The 23070-nt window shown below is 53.9% G+C and overlaps 1 protein-coding gene across 4 annotated transcripts in view; it reads right to left on the bottom strand.

Annotated features, from left to right (window-relative positions):
- Positions 1-1656: 1656 nt before the first annotated feature.
- Positions 1657-23070, bottom strand: part of ATP13A3 (ATPase 13A3) — a 48332-nt gene continuing 26918 nt past the window's right edge. For 3 of the 4 annotated variants that reach the window (XM_077929566.1, XM_077929564.1, XM_077929565.1), the window contains 19 exons: positions 22739-22889; positions 21514-21630; positions 20957-20974; positions 20685-20838; positions 20469-20589; positions 19223-19347; positions 18481-18659; positions 17421-17543; positions 15930-16009; positions 14124-14166; positions 13913-14022; positions 13354-13450; positions 12843-12915; positions 12221-12398; positions 9231-9418; positions 8382-8470; positions 7472-7552; positions 6316-6438; positions 1657-5035 (listed from right to left, as the gene is read on the bottom strand). In XM_077929566.1, the coding sequence (XP_077785692.1) occupies positions 4829-5035; positions 6316-6438; positions 7472-7552; positions 8382-8470; positions 9231-9418; positions 12221-12398; positions 12843-12915; positions 13354-13450; positions 13913-14022; positions 14124-14166; positions 15930-16009; positions 17421-17543; positions 18481-18659; positions 19223-19347; positions 20469-20589; positions 20685-20838; positions 20957-20974; positions 21514-21630; positions 22739-22889 (2257 nt within the window). In that variant the 3' untranslated portion in view covers positions 1657-4828. The remainder of the gene's footprint in view (positions 5036-6315; positions 6439-7471; positions 7553-8381; positions 8471-9230; positions 9419-12220; positions 12399-12842; positions 12916-13353; positions 13451-13912; positions 14023-14123; positions 14167-15929; positions 16010-17420; positions 17544-18480; positions 18660-19222; positions 19348-20468; positions 20590-20684; positions 20839-20956; positions 20975-21513; positions 21631-22738; positions 22890-23070) is intronic. The other variant, XM_077929567.1, reaches the window with a different exon arrangement.

The following is a 23070-nucleotide window of genomic DNA, read 5'->3' as shown; positions in this document are numbered from 1 at the left end:
TGAATACAAAGGAGGAATCGCATCATGGGGGAAGAATCAGCCGTGAACCACAGGATCCCACATGGCCTCTCACTCTGGGCCAAAACCGGCCAGCTCCAGGCATGTTTTCCCTTTCCACGAAGGTTAGCTATGAAGCGGCTCTGGGAATAAACCCCGAAACGAAAGCCTGGAAGTCTCACCCGGGCAATGGGACCCCTCAGCCCAAGATGGGGCAGCAGCCACTCACTCGGTGGGGTTTAGAAGGGGTTGGATGAACCTAGACAAGCGAGAGGGAGAAAAGCAACCTGGCCATGGCTTCCAGCTCTCTGGGGTCACCCCCCTCTGGACGACCCTTTTGGTGCCTTCCAACCCTACAATTCTGACTCCCGAGTCTGGGGGGAAAGGCCCCCATGGCTCGCCTCCTGCTTGGGGGGCTTCCCAAGGACACCAGGTTGGCCATTTGTGGGAAAGGGGATGTGAGAGCGCTTTCTCAGCAAGGCTCTTTCTGCAATTCCCCTTCAGCCCAAGCATCGTCAAGAAGCTGGTCTTTGGCACAAGGTGGAAAGGAACCAACAAGTCATTAAACCCAAATTCTGCTGGGTGGGGCGAGGTAGAATATATTCAGCCAGCCCGAAGTCCACAAATCTCCCCCCCCCCGGTCAGCAACCCGCCAGGCCAAATCTGAAGCTGTCTCCACTCAGCCACCAACAGAGAAGCCACCAAGGTCTTCTGAAAACTGAAGCATCGGCCAAGCATCCAAAAAACTGCCCGACTCTTGTGCCAAAGGCTCAGCCCTCCAGAACGGGAGGGATGCACACATACAGTGCAGCCTTCATGATCCAGGGATGAGTGTAAGAGCTGGCTGGATCAGGCCCATGGCCCATCTAGTGCAACATCCTCTTCTCACAGCAGCCTGTGGGAAACCGGCAAGTTGGATCCGAGTGCGAGAGCCTCTTCTCTCCCGCAGCTTCCAGCAACTGGGATCCAGAAGCCTTGCCGCCTCCAGCCCATCTAGCTGTGGAGCAACAGAGCTGCTAGCACATTTGCAGAGCAGCGTCTGGTAGGAGATCCTGCCTTCTAGCGGGTTGGACTAGATGACCCTGGGTGCCCCTTCCACCTCTGCGTATCTATGATGGCACAGCAGGGCCACTGTGGTGGCAGCCACCAACAGCCCTCCCCCTCCATGAGTTTGTGGGTGCCCACCACTCTCTCCTGCACAAGCCCCATGAACGGCTCGCTGAGGCTTTTTAGCAAACCTCAAATTTTGTGTTCTTTGGGTGTAATTTTCACAAGCACAAGATTCCTTCCCAGGTTGAGCAACAGCCAAACCAGTCTCCCCACCACAACCCAGCTCAAGGCAGGCAAAGTTGGGTTTTTCATTTGTCCGCAATCACATCGCTTGGCCCTTTTTGCAGTGACTTCATCGGCCACGGCTCATTTCGCCTTTGCCCCCCTCCTCTGAAAGATCTCCGCAAGCTCCGTGTTGACCACTTCACATGACTTCATCTCTTTCCCCCGGAATGGAGCCATGCGACACCGTGGTCTTCAGCTTGCCAGAAAGGCCAACCAACAGGTTTCCTCTCGAGAACGGCTTGAGAGAGTCCCGGGTTACGGGAGGACCTGAGAGTGGAGGAAAACTCCTTTTCCGTGGTGGGCGGGAAATGAAGGGGCAGGGGATGGAAAGGGCAAGCGAATCACAACTTTATTTCAAATAGCTTAAATCACACGCACACAAAAGATTTTACAGGGCTATGACTATGTACAATGACACAAAATGCCTTTATTACAACCGGTACCATTATAAAAGCAGCACAAACAGACATTTCCTGGAGGAAGATGGCCGGCGCCCCTGGAACGAAAGGGCCGGTTTCTGGAACCTTCTGAGACGGCCGGGTCTCGTCCATCAACTGAACCTGAGGCGCTGGCGGTGGGGCTGCGTCATCGACCCCAGAGATTAGAAGTTCATTGGAAATGGGGTTTTTAAAAGCCTGACATTATGTGGCATAAAGCTAGCATGTCAGACGGAGCCATTAAATAAAACTTGTATTCTAATATACAAACATTTCATTTTGGAAGGGGGATTTTTGAGGGATAAAGTCATGGAGCTCTTCTCAAGTCTTGAGGCCTGAGACAACTGAGGAAATCGTTTCAGAAGGAACTTGCAGCATTTAAGAAAAAGGATTCTTCATCTCTTTCACTCGGACCCTGTGCAGACACAGTCCTGATAACTACAGTAGATTAACTCATCCAGTTAGGAGGGCAATCCTCATAAATGCTCTCTACTAAAAATAAATAAATTTAAAAATGAGTGCAATTTTGTTCAAAAGTATCCAATGTGAAGATTGCAATGAGAAATTGATTCTCCACTTTCAAATCAAGTGGCTTTTTTTGCATTGTATTCTACAGTAGAATTTTAGCACTAATAACCGGAAGGGCACACGCACAAACAGACACACACACACACTTTTCAGGCTCCACCGTGAAGGCTGGAGCCCCAGGGAGCTGTCCCCAGTCGCATGTGCAAGCCTGGACTGGGGAGAGATGTGCCCCATCGCTACCCCCAAAGACATACAGACACATGGAAAGGGGCACCCAGAGATCCTATGACCGTATCATTAGCTACCTGGTAAGGGAAGAAGATAAAAGCTTTAAAAATAACCCTGAGGGATACCGATATATATCTATATATATCATTTTAAAATCTGGTTATTCTTCTCTTGAGCTAGTCCTTTAGATATGTGCATAAATAATAATAATTAAAATTAAATTAAAAATATTTAATTGGCCATATTTACAATCCTGACACAAAGAAGGACAAATTTAGACTTTAGGTCCACAAAACGCAAATAATTTAATAAGGAACTCAGATTCCAAGTTCTCGACGTGACCCTGGATTTGACTGCAGAAAGGCAAAACAACTTTCCGGAGTGTTGGAGGGCCCCCCATTAATCCATCTTGTTCACCTGAATTCACAAGCTTTTGAGGAAGATTCAGCAGGAAAAGGAGTCCTCAATTTATTTATTTTTTAAAAAAATACCAACTCAGAATTTTGGCGTGCAAGCTGGATTCCGGAGGCCAGAAGACGAACCTCTTTTCCAAGCTCGCCCCAAGAGGAACAGCGGCTGAACCCCAGCCCAGATCTCAGGGAGGCCAGAAGCAAATGCGCCCCAAACTCCCAGGCCAGGTCACTTCTCGCCACCACATTGACAAATGGCTTCCCCCAGCCCCTTAGTGAGACCTGGCTGCCCAGGACAGTCCCAGATTTTTGCTTCCCAGCGGTTTTCCCCTGGGAAGCACGGGGGCAGCCAGCGAGACTCCTTGAAACAGACACACCTTCCCTTCCCCTGGCCAGGACTCTCCTGCATTGCTCCTGAAACGCAAGACGCTCTCTCTGCCTCTCTCTCACACACCAACGGAGCTACTGTCCAGTCAGATGAAGTGCTGGCAAGTCACAGTCCCAAGGTCAAAAGATGCATAGCTTCATGGAGGATCTCTTCCTTCTTTTTAAGCAAAATAACCGTGCAGTTTGAACAGGGGAGAGAGAGAGAAAGTTGCTGCTGCTGCTGCTGCAGGCTCCGTCAACCTGCTCCAGGGAGAGGAGGCGGCTCGCACTCGCACCCCGAGGTGTCAGAGCGCCGGGTCCCAACCACCCTCCACAAGGCAGCACCACGGTGGGAAGGGAGAGGGAAGCAGGTGGCAGAGGCCCAAGGCGTTTGCCCCCTTGGGGGCCAGGCCCCTGCAAGAGGAGGACTCTGGGGCCAGGAGCCGCCCAGATGCTGCTTCCAACACCACCTTTTTCTTGAGGTTTGAAACGGCAGGAAATGGAGCCGGCTGTTTTGCTGCCGCTCAAGAGGCGCTGTTCGCAGAGGGTCATTTCCTCCTCGAAGGCTTGCAGGTGCCCCTCCCAGTGCACGGGCTGCCTCCTCTGCAAGGCTCCTCTCTGCCAGGGGCATCAGCAGCCCCAGGGCAGGATCAGGGCCCCTGGGCTTGGACTTCCAAAGCAAAGACCCCCCCACACACAGATGGGGTGGGTGCCCCATGGCCAGAGGGAGGCCCAGCCACAGAAGCCAAGGGGCCTCTGCGGACGGAGGCAGAGCCTGGGGAAGGGAGGGGGGTCAGCCCTTGGCACCCAGGAGCCAGGAGTAGCCACATGATCCTTGGCCCCTGGAGCAACTCAGTGTGCGCGCACAGGCGTGTGTAAACAGGCCAGAGACCTAGCGTGGCCTCAGCAGATTTAAAGCACTTGGTGCTGTTGGTGGAGCAATTCTTTTACCTATTTCTCAGTAAAGAATATGGCTGAGCCAGGGGGCAGATGCTTTGCCTGCTTCCTGCACGGAGCCTGTAGCGAAGCCAAGTCGGGCAAAGCCTTGGCACAGAGCGGGGGGTGCCAGGAGGGGACTTGGAAACTAACCGTGACGTCCGGCACCCTCTGCTCCGTGCAAGGCGGCCGGGGTCAGGCTCTGCAGCACACCGCAGACCAGTGGCATCCAACACCAAGTTTGGCAAACACACACAACACCCACACTTTCTGGTAAGGGCGACTCACCCCCTCCTTGCTGGGCTCCAAAAGTCCCCCAGGCCAGCCGCCGAGGTGGAAGGAACCAGCGCCATGCCAGGGGCGAGAGGAGCAGCGCCTGAGCCTAGAACTGGCCAGCGGAATGAGGCTCGGAGAAGCCGGCTGGAAAAACACCCAACGTTTTGCATTGCTTGTGAAAAGTTCTCTTTCGACGGGACGCTGAACTCCAGGGATGGAGGGGGGCGAGGGGGCGGCCTGAGGGCCCCAAACACGTGCTCCGCAGGCAGAAGTGTCTCCAGAGAGGGCAAGAGGACGCGCCCGGCCAGGCCACTGCTACGTGACGCTGATGACCTGGCAGGCGCCGTTCTGGTGGGCCAGGGGGGCCTTGGCCTCCGTCGTGGTGCAGGGCCTGGGCGGCCACTCGGGGTCCACCAGCAGCTCCTGGGCCAAGTGAACGTATTTGGCTTTCGGGGGCTTCTTCCTCTTCCGGAAGCCCAGCACCGAGGGGAGGGCGCAGCCGCGGCAGCACCCCAAGGCCTCCTGGAGGGAGGGAGAGAGAGAGAGAGAGGGTGAGACCCCACAGCCAAGGGCAGAGGCCAGGTGCACCCCCACCTGCCCAGGACAGGCAGGGCCCCGTGGCAGCAGTGCAGTGCCAAATGCCCCAGAAGCATGCGCCTGAGGGAGCCACATGGAGGTGGCAGGCCATGGCGTCAAGAGGAAGCACATCACTCTCTGTGCCCGCCTGGTGCCACCAAACACAGGTTGCCCAGCCGCCATGTCCTCTCCCTGTCTCTATATATCTATAGCTCCCAGGCTGGCTGAATTTCAGCAGTTGGGCGCAGGCTTGTGGCTGACATGGAGGGCGGGGGTCACATAAACTGCACTGCGGCCCAGTCAGAATCCAGAACAGCAGCAGCAGCATCTGTGGTCCAGCCTGACCCGGGCGGAGCTTCCTTGCTCCTGAGCCCAGGAGATCTTCCCCTTCAGGGATCTCCTTGGGGACCATCCCACCCCTCCTTCTTCTCCTTGGGGTGGGAGATGGGCAGCCCCTGCCCTGAGCTTTCCCCCACTTCATCATTAAAACCTGGGTTCGAAACGTTCCCTCCATCAGGGTCTGCTCTCCTCAGCCTAACCTACCTCACAGGGTCATTGTGATGAACGCATATGCCATCCTGACCTTTTTAGGGGAAGGGGCAGGGGGCGGCAGAGACCCTGAGGAGAACCCCAACACCCCAAAACTTGACCCTGATGCAAATTAACAGCCCCCCTTCCCCTGCACCCCCTGGCCTTCAGTGAGCATCACAAGGAGGCTGTTTAAAGCCCCCCCCCCCTTTAAGGACACTGGCAAGACATTCACAGGCTTAGGGAAAGGGAGACCCCCAGACCTGCCCAACCTGATACCCTCTGAAGAGGAAGTGGACGGACACAGAGTCAGGCCCTGGGCTCCGCCTTCCCCTATGCCAGCCTTTCTGGGCCTTGGGTCCCCAGATGTTTCTGAATTACAGCTCCCATCATCCTTGACCACGCTGGCCGGGAATGATGGGAGTTGTAGTCCGACCACCTCTGGGGTCCCGAGGGCGAGGAAGGCTGGTCTCCCGACTGGCAGTCCTGGCTCTGCGGGGCTCCAGAGAGGGGTTGGAGCAGGCACTGGGCTACAACTCCCCCCAGCCAGCACAGCGTGTCTGGGACTGGTGGGAGCTGTGGGCCAAGGGCTGGCAAACTCCGTGGGCCCTCCCGCCCCCCAGCATACAAACCCACCCCATCCCCAGCCGTGAGGGTCTCATGCGTGGACAAGGGAGAGTAAAGCACAGTGTTCCAACCTGTGATGGGTGGGAGGAAGAGGAGAAGGAAGAAGAGGAGGAGGAGGAGGAGCCTAGGCGGTTTTCCCCTTGCTTGTCTCGGTGGAAGACAACTTTCCAAAGGATGGTGTCAAGGAGGAAATTCTGTGGTGTATTCCGGGGAAGGGGAGGAATCAAGAAGAGCAGCCATCATTGCAGGTTAGCGAGAAGAAGGTCACAACAACAGCACGGTCGGGGCAGAAGAAAGCAGCACAAAGGCCTGCCTCTCTCTCTCTCTCTCTCTCTCTCAGGGCAGGACTAGCAAACGCTGGGCTCTTGGGAAAGGGGGGGGCGTGCCTGGGTGGGGTCTCTGGCCCAGGCCTCCAGGAAAGAGGGAAGGACACCAGAAGGGCCTGCTGGATCGGGCCCACCTGCCCCAGTATCCTCTTCTCACTGTGGCCAACTAAGTGGGAAACCCGCAAGTGGGATCTGAGCCCCAGAGCGACACTCTCCCCCTCGCTATGGGGCAAAGCCCAAACCATCCTTTCAGTTCTGTCGGTCAGATCTGGACTGAGAACCGTGTCCTTGTTTGCACTTCTCCTGATTGATTGGCCTGAAGTTTTCCGACAACTGGGCTGACAGAGATCAGGCAGAGATCCGTTCAACGCTTCCACCTGCCAGGGGCTTCCAACTCATCACTGAGGGGCTGGCTGGCTGTTCCCAGTCCCAGAGCGTGGGCGGAATTGGGGCTCTGGCAAAGCCGGGAGTGGGCACAGGGAAGAGCGGCATGTTCTGGGAGCGCAGAAGAAATGTGGCATGTGGGGCAGGGCCCTGTGGCTGCACAGATACGCTAGATGTTTTGGGATCCGGAAGCCAGAGAGAGGTGGTGGCTGACGGATTTCATGTGCCCTGCTCCCCACCCCCACCCCTTCTTGAGCAAATAGTGGAGGGCAGAATAATGGAGCAAATACGCATAGGTTATATACTTAAGACACCTCACAGGGTCCACCACCGCCATCTGCCATCCCAGAACACTGGCACTGACAAAGGAGGGTCTGAAAGAAACGCCCCCCCTCCCTTCGTGGGGCTTTGTGCAAATCAGAACCCTGCCTGCTGGACTGAAATTTTAAGCAGAAAACACGCAGCCACTGCCTCCAACCTGGCCAGAGAAAGCGCCCCAAACACTGCCAGGACTCACCTCCACCAGAAGGGAGACAAAGGCGTTGACGACAACAATGAGGAGGATCCGGATTCGCCACGGATACGGCACGCAGACCAGCTGCAAAGCAGAAGAGACACGCGTGTGCAAGTGTGAAAAGGGCGAGCAGAGACGATGCACACAACGGAAGACCCAAAAATCCAGCGTCTGCGCTTCCCTAGGCCCCTCACTTGGGCCAGGCCAAATTTTTACCATCTACTCTTAAAAAATTGTATGACTTCATGGAAAGGCTCCTGGTGGGATCCTGAGCGTGTTCTGAATGGAGAGAACTGGGGATGATTCTGAGGCCACATGACGACAGCAGGATCCCTCAGGTATTATTTCAAACTAGGGCTTAAGTCTTAATAGATGTTTGGCAGGAGAAAACATCCCCAAGAGGGGGATTACACCGTTTTCTTGCATTAGCTTAGAAAGCACTCCCATGCAGATGACTTTTTAAATTTCTAATGATGTTTGGACTCAAGTGGGAGAGACTAATATACATTCAAATGCTGCCTCAGAACACCCCATAATTGCTTTGGAACTTTATAAAGATCTCTCACAGAAGGTAGCCTTTACATGGCAGTTTGTGACACAGTCACTGGCGCATGGAGGAACTGGAAAGCCAGCAGGGACAGGTGTCTTGGGGCGGGGAATTCTGCAAGGCCTCTAAGGAGCAGCTGGTCCCTCACTCACTCACACCAAGGGGTTGATCTGATTTTGCAGGGAGAAGATATTCCTGATGCATGTGAAGTCTCAGGTGGTGTTACTGTAAAAACCGTCAAAGATCCTATAGCAATGGGGTTTCACTGCCCCACTCTGGGGAGTGACTGGGGGCTCTTTGTGCTGCCCTGGGGGCGCCCCTGGGACTGGCACCGGGGAATGGAAGGGCGGCCTCTTCTGGGCTTACCTCAAGGAACCAGTCGATGGGCTGCAGGGGATGCAGCAGGACAAAAAGGACGAAGGCATACAGAACGATCACAGAGATAACGAAGAGATCTGCAGGGGAGGGAGAAGGGGGAGAAGAGAGACACCTCTGAGCATGCAAAGCCCTGCAGTCTCGCTTGGCAAAACTATCTCCTTGTGCCGTAATTTGGAGGCTGTGAGGTTGCATCTCCCGGAGCCCATTCCCAATCCTGACCCCCTCCGAGGTCTGGAGGGTGGCAACATGAGAACGGGCCTTTTCTGCAGTGGCTCCCCACTTGTGGGCTGCTCCTCCCTATTTCTCTTTAGACGCCAGGAGAAAAAATTACTCTATAACCAGGCCTTTAGTCTGTATCTGTGGCCTCTTAGATGTGGGTGGGATGTTCTTAATGTATTATATTTCCTGCTCCCCTTGCTTCTAATGTATCTATGTGGGGTCTTGGCTGGCTGGCTGGCTGGAGGTTGCTGTTTTTTGCCTTTGAAAAGATAAAGCGGCTATCCATTTTAATATACACAATACATAAGAGAGAAGGGTCTTTTGACAGGCCCTTTAATAGCTCCTTTCTGCCCCTCTAATCCCAGGCATTTTCTGCCCTTCTCCTGCAAGCAATTCCGCCAGCAGAGAGGCGAGAGCCGGACTGCTTCTCTCTCTCCAGGGCAGGGGGCATCAAGGAACGGCAGCACCTCCTCTGCAAGGAAGCTGAACCCCACGGAGGGCAAGGGCGCCTGCAGGAAATGCCCCCCTACAGAGCCCCCCTCCCATCCTGCTTGCCCAGCAGCGCTGCTCTGGCTCGGGGCCCCTTCTCCCTCCAAGGCCAAACTCGGGCACACGTACAGTTTTTGTAGCAAGGCTGCCTGAAGGGCCTCCCTTTGGAAAAGGCCACAGCAACAATGAGGTACTGGAAGCTGGAGATGAAGAAGACCGTCGTGTTCTCGTAGTTCCTGATGTTGTGCTCGTCATGGAGGGTCTTGTTCTTGTGCTGAGAGGTGTTGGCAAAGGGACCCCTAGAAACATTGCAGGCGCTGCAAAACCGGGGGAGGGGGAGGAATTAGATATACACACACACACACAATTTATTAATTTTATAATAACAAAAAAAAAGAACATCACAATCAAAAATGAAATCATACATCTTAATTGAATTCCCTCCACTCCCCTCATGGTTCCATTATTTTATGCTTGTTCATGCACATCCATAAAATCTTACATTCTTAACAGTCCAATATCCATCTTGTTACAAGAGATTTTTAAAAGTTCAACCAATGTATACACAAAGCTTGCAAGGTCCCTACTCCTGCCAACCTAGCAGTTCGAAAGCACGTCAAAGTGCAATTAGATAAAGAGGTACCGCTCCGGCGGGAAGGTAAACACTGTTTCCGTGTGCTGCTCTGGTTTGCCAGAAGCGGCTTAGTCATGCTGGCCACATGACCCAGAAGCTGTACGCCGGCTCCCTCTGCCAATAAAGCGAGATGAGCGCCACAACCCCAGAGTCGTCTACGACTGGACCTAATGGTCAGGGGTCCCTTTACCTTTGCCTTTACCTAACACACTCTGTCTGTCTGTCTTTCTGTCTGTGTATCTCTCTCTCGGTGCTTCTCCAGCAAGAGGAGACAAGGCCAGCAGGGCCCAGAGAGGTGCCAGCAAGTCCATCTCAAACTCACCCCTAAATGTCCTTGGAGAAGGGAAGTCTATCATTTCAAGGGCTGCAATTAACTATATTAGGTCAACCAATTAAAAAAAACCAAAAAAACTTTGAGAAAGTGAAAAGATGCCCCAACTAGTTAAGACAAAAAAAAAACCTATTAATACTATGATTGCTACTTTTACTATTTACTGGACCCAGTGTGTTGCTATTAGTACATAAAGCCCTTAACAACTTGGGACCAGTCTAGATGCAAGATCGCCTGACCCCACCTGCACCCCCTCCATCGCTTCGCTCGGTGGAAGGTGGCGCTGCTAGAGGGGCCCCACTCTTCATCCGTAAGAACACAGATCATTTAGTGTGGCAGCAGCTGCCCTTTGGAACTCCCTGCCTAGGGAGATCAAACAGGCGCCTCTGCTGGACTCTGAACCATTTTCTTTAGACAAGCCTGTCCAGATGCCTGGAAAGTTGTGGTCATTTTAATCTGTTTAAGTACCGTATTTTTCGCTCGATAACACACACCTGACCATAACACGCACGTAGTTTTTAGAGGAGGAAAACAAGAAAAAAAATATTCTAAACGAAACAGTAGATGTATGATTTTTGTGGTTCATGCTGTGGCCACAGACATCTGATGGTGAGTTTGGGGTGACCCAGTTCATGCTGTGGCCACAGACATCTGATGGTGAGTTTGGGGTGACCCAGTGCAAAAATCCTGAGGATCCATGTGGATCTGTGCTTTGTAACCACGTTTTAAGTGGGGAGGGAAGGAAAAGCACTCAATGGACAAGGAGCACGCGTGGGGGGTGTGGAGAAGGAGCTTTTCTGTGAGCTGAGCGGGGAGGGAAAGAACACTGTTGCTTTAAAGGTATAGCATAGCACTGTAGAGTTGGAAGGGACCCTGAGGATCATCTAGTCCAACCCCCTGCAATGCAGGAATATGCAGCTGGTCCATACAGGGATTGAACCTGCAACCTTGAGTGTTATCAGCACCATGGTCTAATCAACTGAGCTATCCAGGCTCATACTTAAGGTATTTGCCCTGTGCCTGGGGGTTTTTTCCATTTAACAGTTTGCAGCCTTTTCCTTCTGCTCCTTGTTTTGAGGCAGAATAGATTTGAGCAAGTGAGGAGGACTTGGATTGCAGGGGATTCGCCATTAGCTGTGTAAAAGCGCTCCTCCTTGCAGCCTGAGTGATAAGCAGCCATCAGCAGCAATAGAATGGAGCACAAAAAAGCTGTAGGGGCACTAGGACCCAGACAATGCTCAAATCTATCCTGCCTGAAAACAGCTGAGAAGCGGGGTGGGGGTAGCCTTTTTTTTTACTTCCTGGTTTTCACTGCGCTTGTGGCTCAGAGCTCCAGGTTGGTTTTTTTTGCTGCTGGTTGCTTAAATTTTATCCTTCCTGATCCAAGCCCTCCTGTCCCTCTGCAGCCTCATTGCTCCGTTTAGAGAGCGGGCGGACCTTTGCTAGCTGAGGCTGCAGCAGCTGTTGCTGGCTACTTTAAAAGCGCTTGCTGGCTTTGAACCGCCTGCCTTCTCCCGGCTCGCTATGGCTCCCGTCTGTGTAAGCGGCTGCTGCCCGCTTTGCTGCCATGGCTCTCCTTCCCTCCCCCCTCCCCGGCTCCTCCGTAGGTAGCTTTAAAGCAAGCAAAGGAGCCCCTCCTCCTGGCTGTAAAGCAAGCAAAGCTAGAGCCGTGCAAAGCCCTGCAAGCGGCTCCCGCTTTGCTTGACTGACGGCAGCCACGGCTCCGATCCAGTGCATTCGCTCCGTAACACGCACAGGCATTTTCCCTTACTTTCTAGGAGCAAAAAAGTGCGTGTTATGGAGTGAAAATTACGGTATTTTAAATCACAGACCCACTCCTCCCTTATCTTCTGAGACAGACTACCATGGAGTCGTAAAAAATAAATAAATGTTTTCTCTTTCTGTAAACCACTTTGAGGCTTTTTCTTATATATACAATCAAGTGGTACATAAATTTTATGAAATAAGAAATAAACAAAATTAAGAGGCAGACACTTTTGAGATGGTTCCTCCTGGACACCCCCCCCCACACACACATCCTCCATCACCAAAAGGGACGTGGTCCGCAAAGGGCAGGCGGGGTCCCACAGATTCCCAAGAGAAACTCTCCTGCCCCCGCCGTGGACCCAGACGTGGCCCCCTGGGGCAACTTACTCTGAGTGAGGGGTCCAGGTCTCATACCAGGGCTGCTGCCTGGCCCACAAGAAGCCCAGGGTCTGGAAGCCAAGGCAGATGAGGATCTGGGAGAGGACGGAGCAGAGGAGGGGAGCCGAGATGAGGCCGGAGGGCGGCCTCTGCGCCACAAGCTCCTTCCAGGCAGGGTTCAGGCTCACTGCGGAGAGAGAAGGAGCTGAGACCCAAAGGGAGAACCAACACACAGCCCCCGAGCAAAGCTCTGCACCAAGTAAGCCAGGCAAACTCAGGAGCACAGAGGCTGCACAAGGCTACCTGCAAGGGGGGGGGGCTGGAAAGGAGCTATGGTGACGCGTAGAAACTTGAATTTTGAAGCCCCCCTTTCCCCCCTGAAACCACACACCAGAATTGGGCAAGGAGTCGGGATTCTGGGTTTGGGATCTCCAGCTGCAAAATCGCCTGTTGCCTCCCCTTTCCTAAGGGTATCACTTGTTTCCTGGGCATCAGCTTCTGCACAATGAATTCTGCAGAACTCCCAACTCTGCAAGCTGCTCAGGCTGGTGAAGGAGAGAGGCCTGCCGGCCAAAGCTGCCCCAGAAAGGGGGGGGGCGGCCTTGGAGGAGGCGGGGAGACGGATACTCACTGGTGAAGACCACCACCAAAATTATTGCGAGATCAATGAAGAGGAACTGGAAATCTCCCAGGTTGCTCTGGATCTGCAAAGGAACCACAAGGGGGATTTCAGAGGGGATGGAAGCAGGTTTCATTTATGCCCTGAAGGCCAGCTAAAGGGCTTCTTGGAAGCTCGGGGACTCATGTCCCACCTCCGCCAGGAACCTGCTCAGAGGCCTTCTGCAAGGTGATTTCCCCCCAACCCATTTCCCCACCTGCCATGAAGCATTTCTGGTTGAAACGGAGATGAGAGAGAAGCAAAGAATGCCACAGACTTTGCACAAGGGATGAGCCATGGGGGGGGGGGGCAAAGATGGCCGTGAAACTCTCCCTCCTGTTCCTCACCTGTTCAGGTGAGAGTGGAGGAGGGAAGGGGGTGGGAGCTCATGCCTCGGAGCCAATCAAAGGGAGAGAAGAAGAGCTTCACATACACACTCAATGTTGTGAAGCCCCACCATGGGGGGGGGGACTCAAATACTCACAGAATACAGCAGGGTGACACTGACGTACTGGATAATACTGTACAAAGCCATGAATTTGAACACACAGAAGGAGGTTATTAAAGCAGCCCGGCCTTCCCTGTGAAGACAAAGAAATCCACATGGTGAAATCCAGGTGAGTCAAGAACTGCATACCTGAGGCCAGGTAAGAGCTTAGGAAGAACTTCCTTGTGGGCAGGGGAATGGACTCCCTGGAAAGGCCGGACTCTCCTTCGCTGGAGGTTTCTAAAGAGAAGCTGGATAGCCACCTGCCAAGGATCCTGCAGCTGCACTGATATTCTTCTTAAGCAGAGGTGCCCAGAACTGGACACAGGACCCCCAGTGGGGCTTGACCACCCATGGCTATTCTGTGCTGGGCTTCGGTTGCTGCTGCCGCCCTTCAGGCTGGCGAGAGGCTACGCAGCACCCTGACCTGGCATCCCTCCCCAAAGGGAAAGGACTTCCTCCACCAGGCCCTCCTCTTGGCTGGCACCCCCACCTCTCAGGGAGGGGGGCGGCTGTGCCCAGGTGGGACCTGAAAGACCCTCCAAGCGGCCCTTACCTGATCAGGCTTGGCACGCAGGAGATGCTGGGCGTCCGGGAGGTGAAGGGAGACGCCACAGAGGCCTCCAGCTCCGAGAGGGAAATGCCACCGTGCGCCCTCTTCAGTGCCTGTCCAGTCGCAAACGGAGCAGAAAGGAAAGGGTTAATTCTCCCGGTGCAGCGAATGAGCCGCGGATGAGAATCGCGTGGAAACGGAAGAGCCTACTCACCCCGCAGTCATTTGCCCCGTCGCCACACATGCCCACGTAGTAACTGCAAGAGCAGAGAGGGGGAGAACATGAGAAGGCAAGAGGAATCTGCTGCACCAGCCCAAGGCAGCCCACCCGTTCTCACAAGGGCCTCAATGGGAAACCCGCAGGCAGGAACCCAGCACAGGAGCAACTCTCCCCTCGCTGGCTTCCTGGCCAGGGGCCGCTGTTAGCTCTCTCCATGAATCTGCTTCCTCCTCTTATAATTCACCCAAGTTGGTGGCCATCCCTGCCTCCGGTGGGAGGGAGTTCCATAGTTTCACCATGCATTGTGTGAAGATGCAAGGGAGAGCCAGGACCCCACAGCATTTTGGCCCAAAGGCAAGCCCCCACCCACCCCGAGCCTGCTTCTGCTGCCTGGTGTCTGGGCATCTGGGCTGAGGACCAGGGCTTGGGAAGCCTGAGCTGCAGCAAAGATGGTTCCAGGGCGTTACTCTAAGCGGGAAGAGAAACCTGGGCCTCAGAACAGGGCACATCCAGAGAAGCGCCTTTTAAAATCACATTTACATGCAAGAAAGCAGAGGAGAAGCTGCTGCCCAAATCACTGCTATTGGCTGTGATGAAGAAGCAGGGCTGGCTGGCATCGTTGGGTGAGTGGCAGCCGGGCAGCCAGAGATGGTGAAGAGGAAGAGCGCTGGTGCCCCCTGGAGCGAGAGCGAGAGGCCTCCACGCTGCTCCAGGCTCCCACAGAGCCAGGCAAGGGGCCACGGCTGCTTGGCAAAGCCACTGCCAGAGCGCCAAGCCTTCTCTGCAACACTGGCCGGGACGCAAGGCCCCCAGACCCCCCCTCTTCACAGCAAGGAGCCGTTACAGTGTTTGAGGGGGCCAAAAAGTATGACATTATGCATGGCATTGAGAAAGTGGATAGAGACGAGTTTTCTCCCCCTGTCTAATGAAGCCGAATGCTGGAGGATTCAGAAGACGGCACAGACTTCAACTACGGAACTCACTTCCCCCGGAGGCAGCGATGGCTGCCAATCTCGATGGCGTCTGGAGGCATCTGGGTGACGCTGAGAGAAGAGGACGCTGGACTGGCTGGGCCACCAGCCTCATCCAGGATGCTCTCACTACGCTCTCAAGGAGCTGAGCTGAATGTGGCTTCTGACATCAGTTCCACAGCAAGTTCCAGTTCACAAAAATGTCATCTAACGCTTTGGGTAATGACTCATTCAGTAAGATACTGAAACTTGGATGTGTTTTCCGCAAGAGGGCTGTGCTGCTGTGCCCGTCAGAGGGCGCCAGAGAGCTCTGCGTGGCATCAAGCACCACGTGCGAGTGGTGGGCAAGGTGTTCTGCCTGAGCCTTCTGACTCGAGAAAGACCCACGGCCCTCTTCTTCGCATTGCGCTTGTCCAGGGGAGAGCAGCTCCATGCTTGTCTCCCTCCGCCCTCCAGAGACAGGACACAACAACTCAGGGGGCGGGCACTGTGGGGAAGGGCAGGGGTAGATTCTTAAAAAGTGGCCCTTTGGTGCCAAGTGGACTGGCCAACCGGCCCCCAAGCAGGCTGAAGCTTGATCCCCGATTGGGAAGAGGTCAGGGGTGTGGCCTGGGCTGACCTCTGGAGACTGGCTCCTGCCTCCCTGGCCCAGAGGGAAGGGGCAACACCCCTAACTCGGTGCGTGGTTTCTCCCGGAAGGGCAACCCTCACCTTTAAACCAGAGAACTGCGGCTTCAGCGTTTTAAGAGGCTTTGGGGCTGCCTGAAGAGTCGGGTCAAAGCAGCAGCAAGAGCAGCGGCAGCAGCGTCAAAATTAGAGGGATACTTACTCTACGTTTTGCAAAGCCTCCACCAGCTGGGTTTTCTGGTCCGGTGCCATGCGGGCAAACACTGTGCCATGCAACACAAGCTGAAAAACAGGGGAGGGGGGCTCTCAGCAACGTAATTAAAATGGGGGGGGGGGAGATCAAGCATTTCGAGGGCAGGGACACATTTCACACTCTGGGAAACTCCTGCAATGCTTCTCGAAATGCGGGGCACCCCCCTGGTGCCTCCAAAGAAGATCGCTGGGGAAAGTGCAGAGGAGAACCAAAACTATCCCAGGGAGGAAAGACCAAGGCATTTTCGTTGAGGGAAAGAGAGTCTCTGTGGGGTGTAGAGGCTGGAGGGTCAGGCTAGGACCTGGGAAACCAGGGTTCAAATCCCCCCTCAGCCATGAAGCTCACTGGGCCACCTTGGGGACCAGCCACTGCCTCTCAACCTAGCCCACCTCACAGGGTTGTTGTATTGATTTTTGTTTGGGGGGAGGAAGAACATGTGCCATATAAATAATAAAATAGTTATTACTATTTCTGAAGGCAGTCCTGTATAGGGAAGTTTTTAATGTTTGATGTTTTATTGTGTTTTTAAATATTTTGTTGGGAACCTCCCAGAGTGGGCAGCATATAAATAGTAAAATTATTATTATTATTTCTTTCATTTCTACCCCACCCATTTTCCAAGGAGTTCAAGGTGGATGATGATGATGATGATGATGATGATGATTATTTCCTCCTGGGGGAAAAGGTGGGACAGAAATAAATGAATGAATGAGGAACTCTGGGCTGGCCAATGCAACGGGGCTGGCAGGAGACTCAGGAGGGAGAAGAGGACTTTCCTACATGCAAAATGCACCATGGACTTGCAGCTGGTGGCTTAGCTGCGTGGCTTTTTAAAGAGTGAGACGGCTACCAGTGGCTACTGGTCAGCACGGCTATTCAGTGGCAAGCCACACAGGAGGCCTGGCAAGTGTGTTGTCGTGATGCAACCACTTCGCCTGGAAGCTTCCTGAAGGTTTCTAGAAAAGGGGGCGCACGGTGGAGACATGGGAACTTCAGCTTTTTATGCAGCAGGGTTAGCTTATTCTTAGCAGCTCCCAAACTTAAACTTTGCCTTTTAGTTAGGAAACATGAACTTGGTTAGCATTCAACATCTGGTTACACAGCCAAGACGGCTGTCAGAGCAATACTGAGCTTCACGCGACGCTGCAATGGGCAGAAACAGCAGCACAGAGCTCTCAAAACCTCCTGCTCCATCCTGGGAGGAAACAGAACATTAAATGTTCTTCTGCAAAAGTCATCATCTCATCTGTTTCTTTCTATTTGAGACATCAGGAAAGTGGGGGGAGCAGGGGAAATGCCCCCTCTGGCTGTCTGTGCACCGTGACAGAGTGAAATAGGAAGTTAGAAGAGACGTTTCATGATCCCCCTCCGGCTCCTCTCCCGGCGATGGGAGTTTTGCCCCCGACTCTGGCCACCCCGAGAGCTGCTCCAGATACAGACCTTTGGGACGAGGTCCTGGAAATGCTCCTGGATGACAGCAAAGGACTTCCCGTTCATCGCAAAGTGGTACTTGGTCACGTGGGGGTCCTCGAGTCTCTCGGGGGGCAATTTGACGGGGATATCCTGCGACAAAACAGCAAGGGTCATCAGCTCGCAGGCTCACCTGAGAAACGGCTGCCAATTTCCTCTGGCAAGCAGCAATGCTACGAGGAACACTTTTGGAAAAGGAAAAGCTGCAGGGGCCGGGGGCCGCCTTAAAATGGGCTTCCACCTTCGTCCTCCAGGCAGGAGGGAATGTCTCTTCAGAGGGGCATGGCACCAGTGTGGAAAGCGCTGCCCGCCTCCCTTCCAAGGAGTCCAACCAGTGCCTTCCCCGCTCAGAATGCGCTCCATGCGGGACATCCTTTTGTGTTGGAGCCGGAAGCTGCTGTCCGTGCTGAATGCTGCAGAACCACTGCTGTCAGGAGGGAGGCCTTGTCTGCAGAGAACCCCTGGGCTCAGAGATCGGCACTGGCTGCCCATTTGCTACCGGGCCAAGTTCACGGCATTAGCATAGAAGGTCCTTCACAACTTGGGACCAGTTCACCTATGGGATGGCCTGACCCCACATGCGCCCCCTCAACCAGCCTGACCCACAGACCTGGCAGCGCTACCGGGGCACCTTAGACTTAGTTTGCACTTGCAAGAAACCGATCATTTAGTCTGGCAGCTCCTACACTTTGGACATCAGGCAGACGCCTTCACTGGACTAAAAAAATGCCTGCTTAGGCAAGCCTACCCAGATATACTTAGAAAGCTGATCACATTTTCATCTTGTTTCAATATTTTAATTTTTTGTACATTTTAAAGTACTGCTGCATTTTTCCTTGATCTTTTTGTCTGTCTGTTTTTTGTAAACTGCTTTGAGTTCTTTTTACAATCATGCTGTGTTTAAATGTTGTGGAATCAATGAATGAATAAATAACTCTGGGCTCCAAGCAACCACAAGATGGGTTGGGTGGGAGAAAGAACAGCAGCTCCCGCCCCGCCCTCCCTGTGACCGACAGAGCTCTGCCGTTACCTCCGAGTTAATGGCTGGTGGGGAATCGGTGCCTTTGGCGAGGGCATCTGCATAATGCCAGTTGATCCTGGCGGTCTGGCCGTCCTTGGGGGGCAGGGCTTCAGCAATGATCACCTTTTCTTGAGGTAGAATCATCCCACAGTCCCTGGCCACAGAGATGGCCGTCAGCATGTTGTCACCTGCGGAGAAAAAGCACGGCATGCTTCGCTGGGCCTCCGTTACCCCTCCTGGCCAGCCCTTCCTCGCCCTTCTAATTCTTCACGTTCTGCCATCCACCCCCCCCCCTTCTGGATCAGCTGTTTCCTCGTTTCCATTTGCAATCTCGAAGGATCACAAAATTGCAAAGTTGAAAGGGACCTGGGGATCATCTAGCCCAACCCGCCGCAATGCAGGGACCACAGGAAAGGAACCGCTGACAGAAGGTTGCTCCATTCATCTCAGTGCAGCACCTCTCTCTGGACTACACAGCCCTGCTCAGCGGCTGCACAAGGACCGCCCTCCACCCCACCTGCTTCTGCCTTTGTAGACAGAAGAAGATGGAGAGGCTTGGGGAGGGGGGCGGAGGGGCTCTGAGTCTGGCTCGAGGAGGGGGCCACCCAGAGAGCTCGGCTGCAGGGGGCTGCGCTGGAATAGAAACTCCAGCAGCAACAACATCACCAACAACAAGAAGAACAACGCAGAGCCCCTGGCCTGGATGAGGCCCTGGCAGCCCAAAATGGCTTCATAAGAGCAGCTCACCAACCTGTCACCATGACTGTGCGGATATTGGCTTTGTGCAGAACTTCAAGCACCGCTGGGGTTTCTTGCTTGAGCTTATTCTGCATGACAATTAAACCCAGGAAATCCATGTTGGCCTCAATGGCATCTCTGCAGCAAAACGGGGGGGGGGGGGAGAGAAAGGGGGGGAATGCAGACAAACACCATTAGGAAAACTACAGTTCCCCCCAGGGCCTGATGCACTGCAAAGAAAAAGTCACTCTGGGGACAATTTGCAAATGCCAACACATTATTCATGGCAGCAAAGACAGCTCCAAAGGCTCTGTCCAAACTGGGGGAAAAGGCAGTAAAGACCTGTTACTATTATTATTATTATTATTATTAAAGAATTCCCTTTTACATGCATCTCATTGTGATCTACAAGTATATCATAAGATTTAAAATTAAAAAGGCGGTTTAAAAAGTAGTACTACCACCCTAAAGACTCAGCAACAATACAAAAATGGCAGAGACCTTTTCATTGAGCTAGACAAGGTGGACAGAACAAACATGTCTCCCATTGTTTCTGGAGAGGGTTCCACAGACCAGGGGCAGGTGCATCGGAAAGCCCCCCTCCCAGCTACTGCAAAGTGGGACTCTGCCACGTTAGGCCTTTCAAGGTCAGACCTTCCCCCACGGGACCCGATGGCCGAGGGAAAAGGAGGTCCCTTAAGGAACCTGCGCAGGGACGTGCGTCCTAAACCCCAAAACCTTGAACTTGGCCTAGGAGCGGATAGGCTGTGGGTGCGAATCCCACAAGCAGGGCATTATGCAAAGCAGTGTTGCCCGCCAATGTCTGAGGCCGAGCCTTGTGATGGCTCTTGAGAAAGGCAACACCACGGGCCGTGGGAGCCGCAAGGAGGTTCAAGAAAGACTTCCTTGCAAAAGGCACAAATCCCTCAAGACAAGCTTAGGCGTCTTTCAAAAACTGAATTAACTGGACAAATTGGTGGGAAACAGCTCTGTTGGTGGCTTTTTGCTTAAAAGCGAAATCTCAGGGATCAGAGGCTGCCCACGAGGTGCTTGGGAAGGTGTAAAGGGGAAGGAGGGCCAAGCCTGGAGGGACCAGGGCCAAGAGCCCAAAGGAAGAGCGAAGAGGCCGCCTGTGACCCACCGCAGGGCTAGGGAGTCACACGGCTTCAAATGGGCACCTGCCCCCCGCTCACTCCAGAGTCCCACCATCCCAGCGCTCCTGCCAGGCGGGACTGCGTTGCTCTGGGGTGCCAACTTACCGGGCGACATTCTGGACCTTGTGCCAGGTCAGCTTGGATTCCAGCCTCCTGTGCGCAAGGGCAATGACACGGAAGCCCTGCCTGGTGTACTCCTCCAACACCCTCTCGAAATCCACCGGCACTGGAAGGGGATTGGAAGGAAAGGGATCAGAAGAAGCACCTTTCAAGTGAAGGTTTGGGGGGGGGGGAGGAGGAAGGAGCCCTCTCTCCCTTTACCTGTCTCTTGCTTGCACAGTCCGGCAACCACCTCCGGAGCCCCTTTGGCGTAGGCATCCATCCTCTTCTGCCCGAGGGCTCTGGCCACCACGCACATCCGTTGCAGAGCGGAGGAAAAGGGAAACTGCCGCACGATGCCAATCTCGTAACTGGCCTAACCGAGTGAGAGGAAGGGGGGAGTCAGGGCCTGCTCAGCAGCACAAGGGGGGAGAGGAAGGGAAGGGGGCAAGAAGAGAAGCAGAGAGAGAGAGGGAGAGAGAGAGAACACTCACCGAAAGTTCAAAGAGCTCCTGCAAAGGCGGTGGGAGGAGAGGGGACAGAAAAAATAAAATCATTACTATTAATAATAATAATAATAATAATAATAATAATAATAATAATTTATTATTTATACCCCGCCCATCTGGCTGGGTTTCCCCAGCCACTCTGGGCGGCTTCCAACAAAACACTAAAATACAGTAACCTATTAAACATTAAAAGCTTCCCTAAACAAGGCGCCAACTGCTTTCCAGAAGAATGAGAAGGCAGCTCAGCTTCTCCAGCGTTGGAGGCTCAAAGCAGATTCCTGTCAGCTGCCCAACTGCCCAACCAGCATTTTCCCAGCCCCCCCATCTTCCAACCATCAGGTTCCTCTGTGAGACATCTATAGGGAAAATGCCCCCCCCCAAAAAACGCCCCCCACAGCTGGACTGGTCAGCCGTGTGGCAAGAGGCCACAGGTCTGCTGGGCGACCGCAGCTCCCTGGCCAAGGAAGGCCCCCGGCTCCAGGCTCCAGCCCCGCTTTGCGGGAGGAGGGGGCAAGGCGGGGGAAAGCTCTGCGCAGAACTACCATGTCCTTGTCAGCTGCCGGCTTTGGGTCGGGAAGAAGCTGCTTGGGTGGCTGGACCACGGTGGGCATGATGCGGTTGTGGAGGGCGGTCTCCTCCTCCGTCGCTTCTTCCAGAATCTGAAGGAAGGAAGCGCATGTGTGAGAGACGCCCTCTTCCAACTGTGAGGAGCGTAAGAGAGGAGCCCAGCCGGATCAGGCCAAAGGGGGGGGCAACCACCTCCCGGCCAGCATCCTGTTCTGGCCCAGCAGGTGCCTCTTGTGGGAAACCTGCAAGCAGCGAGCGGAGCCCAAGAGCATCTCTCTCCCCCTGCTGGGGTTACACCATCCAGGATTCAGAAGCACCATGGAGGCAGAGCAGAGCCATCCAGGAATCCCCTTCCTCCGTGTCATGGTCCAATCCTCTTTTAAAGCCATCCCAAGTTGGTGGCATCACTCCCTCCTGTGGGAGGGAGTTCCACAGTCTAACTCTGCGCTGCGTGAAGAACGTGTCAGCATGCAGAGGGTCGCAAGGCCAGTTGGCTAGCCCCAGCTGGATCGTCTCCTTCCAGCCGTCCCACTGCAAAGACCCATCTGCCTCTGCTCTGACGTAAATCAGCAACCCAGGCTTCCAAGCCAGGGCACACTATATCAGCCGAGTGAAATGCGCACACAGAACAGGCATGAGGCTTGTGGAAGCATACTACAACTATGGATTTATTCATCATAAATCAGGACAAAGAAACATGTCGTCTCTCTCAGCGAGACAGGGAAAAGCAAAAGCTATACACACAACCGAGGTTCCCAGCAAGGTGGCTGGTATGTAAACAGACATGTGACATGCAACAGCTCCATGTCTGCAACTGAAGGTGGAATGGAATTTTCCAACAGAACGTCCCTTTCCTCTTGCCAGATGGAACAACCCACCACTTCCTCCCACTGTGTGCTCCTCTGCGGGTTCTCCTGACCCCCCCCCCGGTAGGTGTGGGAGTCTACTTCCTTAAGGTGAATCCCACCCTATGGCCTTTCGGGGGTGGAATCAAGGGCTCAGGTGGCCCTGCTGCCTTGCAAAGCTTTGGGCATCCCAAGAAGTGGACCGCAAGGAGAACTGGCTGTATATTTATTCATTTTACTTACATCTTGCCCCTTAGCCACAGACATACACTTAAAACCCATGTCTCATTTGCACCTGCGGAGTCTGAAACCCCAAACCAAACTGCAGGCAATAGGAGAACTGCCAGCTTCTCACCCATCCAGTGGCTTCAAACATCTTCAAGTCAAGCGGATCTCCTGAAAGGACTCCATCGATTTTGGTCAGGGAGTGACAGGTTGCCATGCAGGCAATGAAAGGCGACTTGACGAGGCTCTCGCTGCAAGCGCTTTGCTCTGGCAAGAGGAAACTAGATGCCGAAAAAGAAGAAGATTAGGAAGACAGCGTCATTCACAAGCCAGGTGAGCTGGTTCTGGGAAGGTCCGATTCCCTCCCTAGGCCTCCAGACGAGACCGATAGAAGAGCCAAATTCCACTCAGCAAAAAAGCTGGATAAATTCTATCTGGAACCAACACAGAGCTTTGCGAGGG

This window comes from Podarcis muralis, chromosome 6 (assembly GCF_964188315.1).
Source record: "Podarcis muralis chromosome 6, rPodMur119.hap1.1, whole genome shotgun sequence".
In the NCBI taxonomy this organism is placed as follows: Eukaryota; Metazoa; Chordata; class Lepidosauria; order Squamata; family Lacertidae; genus Podarcis; species Podarcis muralis.
This window is presented reverse-complemented; position numbering and strand designations above follow the sequence as displayed.